Source organism: Seriola dumerili, unplaced genomic scaffold (assembly GCF_002260705.1).
Source record: "Seriola dumerili isolate Sdu_G_001 unplaced genomic scaffold, Sdu_1.0 BDQW01000149.1, whole genome shotgun sequence".
NCBI lineage: Eukaryota > Metazoa > Chordata > Actinopteri > Carangiformes > Carangidae > Seriola > Seriola dumerili.
This window is the reverse complement of record NW_019174404.1, coordinates 6852387-6862394: the sequence shown is the minus strand read 5'-3', so window position 1 is coordinate 6862394 and position 10008 is coordinate 6852387. Positions and strand designations below refer to the sequence as shown.

At 35.7% G+C, this 10008-nt stretch overlaps 1 protein-coding gene across 1 annotated transcript; it reads right to left on the bottom strand.

The window, feature by feature from the left end:
- Positions 1-4167: 4167 nt before the first annotated feature.
- Positions 4168-9998, bottom strand: d2hgdh (D-2-hydroxyglutarate dehydrogenase). Its single transcript, XM_022750214.1, has 10 exons — positions 9514-9998; positions 8254-8634; positions 8111-8168; positions 7885-8024; positions 7581-7774; positions 7263-7431; positions 6965-7108; positions 6121-6263; positions 5839-6004; positions 4168-5693 (listed from the first exon to the last, which is right to left on the bottom strand). Exons 2-10 carry the CDS (start codon positions 8597-8599, stop codon positions 5431-5433), a joined length of 1623 nt encoding a protein of 540 aa, XP_022605935.1. The 5' UTR covers positions 8600-8634; positions 9514-9998; the 3' UTR covers positions 4168-5430.
- Between the last annotated feature and the right edge of the window lie 10 nt (positions 9999-10008).

Here is a 10008-nt window from a genome sequence, read left to right as displayed (position 1 = left end):
TAAGGCCATAAAAATAATCAAAAAACGTCAATATAGATATGGGTATAAAACGCTCAAAAAATAACTCATAAGTATATTAAGGCATAGAAAGCGTTGATAAAAACTCTCGTATGGCTAAGCCATCAAATTGAATAGAATATTGAAGGAAAAACATAACTAAAAGACGTGGAGTGAGTTTATAGTAACGCTCAAAAAAACATAAATATTATTATAAAGGCATAAAGGGTCATTAACAATGTATCAGTCTGTACAGGCTACAGAAATAGTAGTATTAAGGCACAAAATATAAAAAACGGTCAAAGTATAGAAAAGCATAAAAATATCAAAAAAACGTCATAGTATAAGTATGGCATAAACAGTCAAAATAACATCATGTATATATAAGGCATAAAACGTCATAAAATGTCATAGTTGTTAAGGGATAAAACGGACATAGTATAACAAGGCATAAAATGCCAATGAATTCATAGTTGAAGTATGGCATAAAAGTATCGCAAAAACGTCATAGTATAATAAGGCATAAACGGTCATAAAAAAGTCATAGTATATAAAGCATAAAGGTGATAAAAACATCATAGTATGGTAAGGCATCAAATTAAATAGTCATAGCTTAAGGCACAAAATGCCAAAAAAACATCATAGTAATAGGTATGGCCATAAAAAATATCAAAAAAACGTCATAGTATAGATATGGCCACATAAAAAGTCAAAATGAACATATCATGTATATTAAGGCATAAAAGGTCATAAAATGTCATAGTATGTTAAGGGATAAAACGACAATAGTATAAGTAAGGCATAAAAATGCAATGAATGTCATAGTATAGTATGGTATTAAACAACGTCAAAAACATCATAGATAATATTAAGGCATAAAAGGTGATAAACATCATAGTATGGCGTAATGCATCAAATGAATAGAATATTAAGGCATAAAAATCAAAAAAACGTCATAGTATAGTAATGGCATAAAACGTCAAAAAAAACATAATATTATATAAAGGCATTAAACGGTCATAAAAATGTCATAGTATGTGTAAGGCAAATCAAACTGAAATCAGTATATTAAGGCACAAAAATATAAAAAAACGTCAAAGTATACGAAAAGCATAAAAATATCAAAAAACGTCATAGTATAGATATGGCATAAAACGTCAAATAACATCATGGTATATTAAGGCATAAAAGGTCATAAAAATGTCATAGTATGTTAAGGGATAAAACGACATAGTATAGTAAGGCATAAAATGCCAATGATAATGTCTAGTGTAGTATGGCATAAAAAGTATCGAAACGTCATAGTATAGTATGCGCATAAAATGTCAAAAAATCATAATATTATATTTAAGGCATAAAACGTCATAACAATGTCATTAGTATGGTAAGGTCATCAAAGGAAATAGTATAGTAGGCATAAAAATTATAAAAAAACGTCATTGTAGTAATATGGCATAAAACGCTAAAAAAAAACGTCATAGTATATTAGGCATAAAAGGTCATAAAAATGTTCATAGTATGTTAAGGCGTATCAAAACGACATAGTAATCCGCAAGTGCATAAAAATGCCTAATTGAATGTCATACGTAGCTATGGCTAAAAAGTATCGCGAAAAAACGTCATAGTATAGTGTATGGCCAAAAAACGTAAAACATAATCATTCCATATAAGGCATAAAAGGTCATAACAAATGTCATAGTTGCGTGAAGGCCATCAAAGGAAATTGTATAGTAGCGGCATAAAAATGCCAAAAAAAGCGTCTATGGTAATAATATGGGCCATAAAACGTAAAAAAAAAACCTGATGTATACATAAGCATAAATGCGTCTAAATAAAGGTGTCAATGTATTAAAGGTATAAAAGTGATAAACAAAGCATACATAGTATGCGTTAAGCATCAAATTAAATAGTATAAGTAAAAGGCACAAAATGCCAAAAAACATCATAGCTAATGTTGGCATAACACTTAAAAAGACGTTATAGTATAGTTACTGGCCAAACGTCCAAATAACATCATGGGTATATTAAGGCATAAAAGGGTCTCATAAAAATGTCATAGTATGTTAAGGATAAACGACATAGTATAATTAGATAAGCATTAAAATGCCAATTGAATGATCATAGTGTTAGTATGGCTTAAAAGTATCGCAAAAACGTCCATAGTATATTAAGGCAAAAAAGGTGATAAAAACATCATAGTATGGGTAAGGCATCAAAAGGAATAGAAATATTTAAGGCATAAAAATATCACAAAAACTCGTCATAGTATAGTATGGCATAAAACGTCAAAAAAAAACATAATATTATATAAAGGACATAATAAGTCAATAACTAATGGTCATCAGTATGGTAAGGCATCCAAATCAAATTATATATTAAGAGGCACAAAAAATATCAAAACGTCAAAGTATAGTAAAGCCATAAAAATAGTCAAAACGTCATGTATAGTATGGCATAAAACGTCAAATAACTATGGTTATATAAGGCAAAAGTCATAAAAATGTTCATAGTATTTGTAATTGCATCATATGAACAATAGTTTAATTAAATTTAAGGAACAAACAATATCAAAAAAAGTCATAGTATAGTAAAGCATCGTTTTATGCCATACTATACAATGATGTTTTTTGACATTTTTGTGCCTTACTATACTATTTAATTTGCTAGCTTACCATACTATGACATTTTCATGACCTTTTATGCCTTGATATACTATGATGTTTTTTGATATTTTCATGCCATACTATACTATGATGTTTTTTTTAACATATTTGTGCCATACTATACTATTTCATTTGATGTCTTACCATACTATGATGTTTTTATCACCTTTTATGCCTTAATATACTGTGATGTTTTTTTGACCTTTTATACCATACTATTCCATGACGTTTTTTGATATTTTTATGCCTTTCTATACCATGACTTTTTCATGACTTTTTATGCCTTACTATACTATGACATTTTCATGACTATTTATGACTTACTATACTATGACGTTTTCATGACTTATTTTTTCTTATTATACTATGACGTTTTTTGATATTTTTATTTCATACTATACCTGACGTTTTTTGGCATTTTTGTGCCTAACTATTTTTACCATGTTGTTTTATTTCTTATCATACTATGAATTTTTATGACCTTTTATGCCTTTATATTCTATGACGTTTTTATGACTTTTTATGTCTTACTATACTATGACGTTTTTATGACTTTTTATGCCTTACTATACTATGTCATTTTCATGCCTTATTATTCAATGACTTTTTTTATGCCATCTTATACTATGATTTGTTATGCCTTACCATACTATGACATTTTTCTACCTTACTGCAGTACTTTTCAAACTTTTTCTGCCCAAGTCACACCTAAGGGCAGGCCAAAATCTCAAGGCATACATGTATTCTTATTTGTTCAAAACAGTCTCTATAACCCTTGTTATTACTCATATCAATCTGTAAACCTTTATTCTTATCTTAAAATGACAAATAAAATTTGAGAAACTAATCATGACAATTTTTATTAACAAAATAACTAATTTTAAACTTTTCAAAATGATAAAAAAGGGGCAACAAATCAGAGAGAGAGAGAGAGAGAGAGAGAGAGAGGACGGGTAGATCTACCCCTAATTACCCATTACAGACCAAGAGACATGCACTGACACTGAAAACGAATTTTCATATAAACAGTAAATACAGAAACAGTATGCATGGAGTTGTAAAACAACTTTAGTCTAAGAAAAAAGAGATACATTGAGAATGACATTTTTTGACATGCATGCAAACAGTGAAAACAACCATAGTTAACACAATTAACATTGAGTTGAAAATAAAACACTTAGTACATGTACATGTTACTTACATTTGTGATTGTAAATATTTTGATACTTACAAGCTAGTGAGACACATGTGCCTGTTGGTGCTTGCAGACTCCGGCTGAGGTTTTTAACATCCCCAGTCCAGCCATAGGACAGGTAGCTTTCATGATACTGCCTATTGACTTTTTTATGACTTGCTCTGACTTTTTATGCCTTACTGTACTATGACTTTTTATGCCTTACTACATTATGACATCTTTGACTTTTTATGCCTTACTACATGACTTTTTTATGCCTTACTATACTATAACTTTTTTATGCCTTGCTATACTATGACATTTTTATGCCCTACTATACTATGACTTTTTATGCCTTACTACACTATGACATTTTTATGCCTTACATTTCAAATATAGAAATTCAACACGTCTTTATATAAAATTTGTGTATGGGCATTCCTGAATGTAAATTCAGATTATATATCTTATTAAACTGTTTGGTTGACAGCATTAAAAAGCCAATCTCTTTTTTTTGGAGGGGTGGTGGTGTTTTTGCTTCCCTACCAATGTTGGGACCAAACCTACAACCTTGCTCAAAAGTCAAAGTCTTCGGCACAAATTACACTTTGTTTCCTTGCTCAGCTGCAGTGGAGGGCTTGTACCTAAAAGGCTGAAATTTCTACATAAAAGACTATAGCCTTTGAAAGCAATACATTTGATTTGCCTAACCCAGTCTGTTAAAGCATCATTATAACTTCAGATAAACTTTTGAATGTATTTTTACTCTGAATGACAACTGTGAATTTTGTCCTTTCATTTACACAGAAAGCTCATCAGAGCTTTAAATGGCCAGTATGTACAGGAGGAAGAATTACAGTGAGCAAAACCCATTTCAGTGTTCATGTGGGCACCTCACTACTGTTTTAAGACAGATTTGAAAAATTGTGAACCTATCCTTTAAAGCTTCAAACTGGGGCCGTTGAGCAACACATTTCCTCACACATAGGTATCAGGAGTCCTCATGTAGTAAATTTTAATTTTATTGTTCGTACACAAATGCTCTAATACAATGGCTGCAGTTTAAGAACTGAACATGTCGACTGTGAAAAACAGAGTTGTCCACCAGTTATAGACTGTTACCTTAAATAATTACACAATTTTACAATGCTCAAGAGTTTATAGTATATTATGATCACTTAGTAATATAGCTTTTCATCTATGATACAAAGTGTCCTTAATTTAAGATCTAAAGGCTACTCTGTGACTTGCAGAGGTAGTTGATCATGTTAAGTAGTAACTTCAATTGGAACATTTTAAGTTCAGAGCCTCCTACAAAGTCAGCAAGTTATTGACTATGTCGTTCTGAGAGTAATGCTTTGTGAACATGAAAATGAAATTACTTTCTTCTGTGGACATGTATAACAAACAGATACTACTTGGTGGCGAATGCCACTTGTGCAAAACCTGCAACTCTGCATTAAATGTGTGAAAAAGGTGTCACAAGAAGGAGCATGATCTGGCATAAAAACCATGTGGCAATCAGGCTGTAGTTAGAGCTCCTGCATAAGCTCTACATGCATTACCACCTACCCCACAGCAGTGAGACAGTTGGGGTCATTTAAGGTTGTCTGGTAAAGTCTTATATGGGTTGAGAATGCCTTTGGGATCCAGCATGGCCTTGATGTTACCCATCAGAGCCACAGCCTGGCTGGGTTTACTGTAGTAGATGTAGTTCCTCTTCTTCAGGCCCAGTCCATGCTCAGCACTGATGCTGCCCTGACAGCTGGCCGTCCACTCGTAGATGAACGGCTCGATGGCAGCGAGGAGAGAAGGGTCTTTGGCAGGAGAGGTGATGTTTAGATGGAGGTTACCATCGCCTACAGAGAGATTGTGAGATATTGGGTGTGGGTGGGGTGAATGGTACAAGTGAAATGAAAATAAGAAATACCTCATTCTCCCACGCCACTATTCCCCCTCCTGATATACAGACTATTCAAATTTCTTTCCATCTGCTGGTCTTACCTACGTGTCCATATCCCACCACACTCCTGGCCCGGTCCCCCAGGTGCTGCCTCATGTCTGTCACCAGCTGGTAGATCCGCTCCACTGGAAGTGAGATGTCATACTTGTACGTGAAGCCATCGTGAGTCAGCGCCTCCGTGACACGTTCACGCATTGACCAAAGAGTCTGAGCAGTTGGAAACAGAAAAGTTGATTGCACAAGCTGCAACACCTACTGTTGTGGGAACTACCCGTAGGCAGTTTTGAATAAGTTGGCAGGAAAGACACTAGAAGTCGAGATACCTTTATTTTTGACTCCTCAGTTGCTACAGTTCCGTCAGTGACCAATGATGATGTCATCGCCTCCTCTAAAAAGTTGTGGAGTTTCTCTCCATCATGTGTCGGGTCAGATCCAGATGTTTCTATGACGACATAGAATGGGCACTCTGCAGGATGGAGAGAAGGCGGTTAGCGTGTGTTAGCATGTATAAGTAATACATAATAAACTAAAATATATGATTTGTAACACATTACAATGAAGTTATAAGCAAAGCAAACATAAGTATTTAACTATAACCCATTCATGTGAAGCATTCGTAACTGATGTGTAATGATTGACTGTACACTGGAGCACAATTGTCATCACACGTTTTTTATATGAATATGACATACATTAAGTTTGGTAACTGTGTAATATTCATTGCATAATTACATTTATATCATACATTGATTAATGAAGAGTCTGTGACAGCTTTAGCTGATCAAGGACAAAAGATGTGGCTGAAAACTCTGAGAAGAAATCTAGTAAATTGACCTTGAGTGAAGACTTTTTTGTCACACCCCTTTTTTCAGTGTTAAGACTGCATCTTTGAACACAATGATAAATAGTTTTAAACCTGCCATGAATGATCTGTACATGTATATAAACAGTTAATAAATGCCTCATAACACTGTCAGGATTTATTAATCCGTGTAATCAATCATTCATTATCTGCTTAATCACCAGTAATGGATGTATCATAGGAGGAGTTACAGTTGTTAACAAATACTTAATAAATAATAGACACTTAAAAATGCCCTTACACTGTATGTGCTTACAGCTACTGCTGTTAAATGTGAAATAAGGTGCGCACATGTGTGTACCTACCAGAAATGGGATTGGATAGTTTGAGGTGCGTGTTCAGCAGTCTCATACATTCACTGTCCAGGAACTCGAAGGCTGACAGGATTTCTCCCAGCATGCCTTTGCAGAGCTGAAATGTCCGCAGCAGTTGCTCAAAGGTCTCACAGCCTAATAACACAAACACAGATAACTGCATGATCAACTAGTGCAATTTAGCTGCCAATCTATAAGAACAAACTCATCTAGATTTCAAAGAACTTCATTACATTGTTTAGTACACTGTTTCCGCCCTCAGATCTGAGAGGCTACGAGAAAATCCTACCCAAGAAAACCACGTTGACAGATTTAGGTTTCCGTGGACAAAGGACAGACACTGCTGTAATGACCCCCAGTGTACCCTCTGACCCTATAAACAACTGTTTGAGGTCATATCCGGTATTATCTTTCCGAAGCGCGGCCAAGCAGTCCAGCACCCGCCCATCTGCCAACACCTGCATAAGTCACACACATAAACATAAAATCCATGATTTTATCCTTTATCTAATCAGAATCAGGCCATCGCACACTTTTTCTCCATGATTTTAATACAATACTTTTTATTGAAGATCATAAATGTCCCTCAGTTATTTACACCACTCACCACTTCCAGACCCAGCACAGTCCCGTGTAAGGAGCCATATCGCAGCAGTCGCAGACCACCTGCATTAGTTGCCACGTTGCCACCAATTTGGCAACTGCCTTTTGCCCCAAGATCCAGTGGCATGATGTAGTCTCTCTCCTCCAGGTAGAGAGACAAGTTCTCCAGAACACAGCCTGCCTGGCAGGTGAGAATACCTGAAAAACAGAGAAAGAGGATCTCTGAGAATGATTCAAATATGCTGTTAGTAGTTTTTTGATACGCAAACAGCTCATTTTGATTGAAACTTGAGGATTTTTAGAGTTACCAGAGATGCTATCAAAGGTAAGTATGTTGTTCATAAGAGCAGTGGAGAGGATGATCTCATCATAGACTGGGACACTGCCCCCAACCAGCCCAGTGTTTCCTCCTTGAGGATTCACTGCCAGGTTGCGACTGTTACAGTAGCTACAGGAGGGGAAACAAAACACTTTAAAACACTTGCCTTATGTTTCTATCTATCTATCTAGTCTTCTTCCCATCATGTTATATACCTGAGAATCTGAGAAACTTCCTCTGTTGTCTGAGGTCTCAACAACAGTTCACTGGAACCTGCAGAAGAAATGAAATATGTAATACATCAATTCTTTAGTATGATGAAATGAATGAATGAGCCGAATTCAATTCTACCCATCACCTCTCACTGTTTTGAGCCAGTCCACATTACTGGACTCCAGCAGGTCCGGGTCAGTGATGGTCCTGCCTGGTAGGATCTTCCTGAAGAAGACTAAATCTTCCTGAGTAACTCTGGAGAAAGGCAGCCTCTCTGGGGCTGCAGCCGGAGATGGCTTGAGTCCACCTGCCCCAGCCCCATGCAGCTTACAAGTGGCAGCTAAAAACTGCCCTGAGCTGCAGGTGAGAAATGGAGTGTGTAGGTCTACAGGTGAAAGTCTGGTTGTGGCTGTAGATGAGAGGGTGCTATGGGGGCTGAGATGTCTGAGAGCTGTCCACAGTTTTGGTGTTCTTTGGAAAATCCCCGCCATGATGGAGAGATAATTGGGAGAGATGGCAAAATAGGCTGCAGAAAAGAAGTAGGATGAAACTCAAGTCTGGTGCCACAAGGCAGTGCAAAAGATATTCTAATTCTCATTTTCATGCCCCCACTTTGTATTTAGCAAGCCACTGCTATAATGAAGTACCCTCAAAGTACTGTCCTGCTGTAGCCGTGAACATACTGAAACTTTCTGGTAGGAGAGAGTAAGAAAACTAGAAAACATTGCGACCAATACAATTTGAGCAACCACATTTTATTTATATCAGAGACCTTCAATTTGTTTATGAAACCTAAAATAATTAAAATATACATCAAAATTTTAGGAGAATTTAACCCCTCTTATTGTTTTGTCAAAGTAAAATATTTCAGTGCTGCAGATCAAGTGGTACTGATTTCTAGCGTTAAATATAAATATATATATATAAAAGAGGCAAATCCTTACAGCTTTGTTTTTGCTTCCATAGAAATGCCTGGACAAAAAGCTAACCTTTCTTAATGTGAATGTGAGATTTTTACCTTTGTGACATGTTCTGATTGTTAGTTACAATACTGTTTTTGCATTAGAAACACAAACCAATACTCAGTAACATCAGGTGTTATTTTTAATTCACGTATATTGTTTTATTTAAAACGGTCACCACTTAATGTAGATAGAAATGTCTTCTTATACTTTCTGCATCTTCTTGTAGCAATTAAAGTAGAAAGGACGATAACAAGCTGCTTGCCTGAGGCACTGCCCTGGCAAACTACCAGCAAACTGACGTTGCTTTTGGGATATGACCTAAAGCTTCTTCGCCCACAATGAACAACATGCCACAGAAGAAGCTGAAATGTCAGTTAGCTTAGCTCGATTAGCGCACTGTTTGACAAGGAGCAAGCGAGCAAATATCCATTGTTACTCACCATAAACGTTCACTTAACGGCCCGCATCTCTCTGTTCATGTGTCTTTCTTTCATGTCATATCTCAGAGTGTGAAATCTGTCACAAAGTTCAAGGCCAGCGAAGCTACTTAAAGATGTCACACTGAGTGTTTACAACTAGCACGACAGCAAGTAGCTGCAGAGGTTGACGGCGGTGAAAGGTCACCGAGAAGAGAATGGACGAATCAGAGGGCTTCTTTCTTTCAGATTGAACCAATAGGCGTGAACCATTCTTTATCGCTGAACAGCCAATGACGGATGTGGTAAGTAAAGAAAACAGTTTTTTAATCTTTTCACATTAATCAGCCTGGTATGGAAACCAGTTAATCCGTGCTCGTTTTTTTACTTGGAATAGTTTTAACAAAACTGGGTCTTGAGTTTACAGATAATTTGAAAAATGTTTTGGTTTTTTTCAATTATATTTATGAAAAATGTCTGGCCACTGTATGATTAAATACATAGTGAAAAAATGTATAT

What these genes read in the sequence shown, in the direction of transcription:
- d2hgdh (XM_022750214.1), bottom strand. Translation starts at nt 8,599, where the DNA reads ATGGCGGGGATTTTCCAAAGAACACCAAAACTGTGGACAGCTCTCAGA. An exon ending in CTGGCTCAAAACAGTGAGAG is followed by an intron (nt 8,169 to 8,253) that starts GTGATGGGTAGA and finishes TTTCTTCTGCAG; the next exon opens with GTTCCAGTGAACTGTTGTTG. An exon ending in TACCTTTGATAGCATCTCTG is followed by an intron (nt 7,775 to 7,884) that starts GTAACTCTAAAA and finishes TCTGTTTTTCAG; the next exon opens with GTATTCTCACCTGCCAGGCA.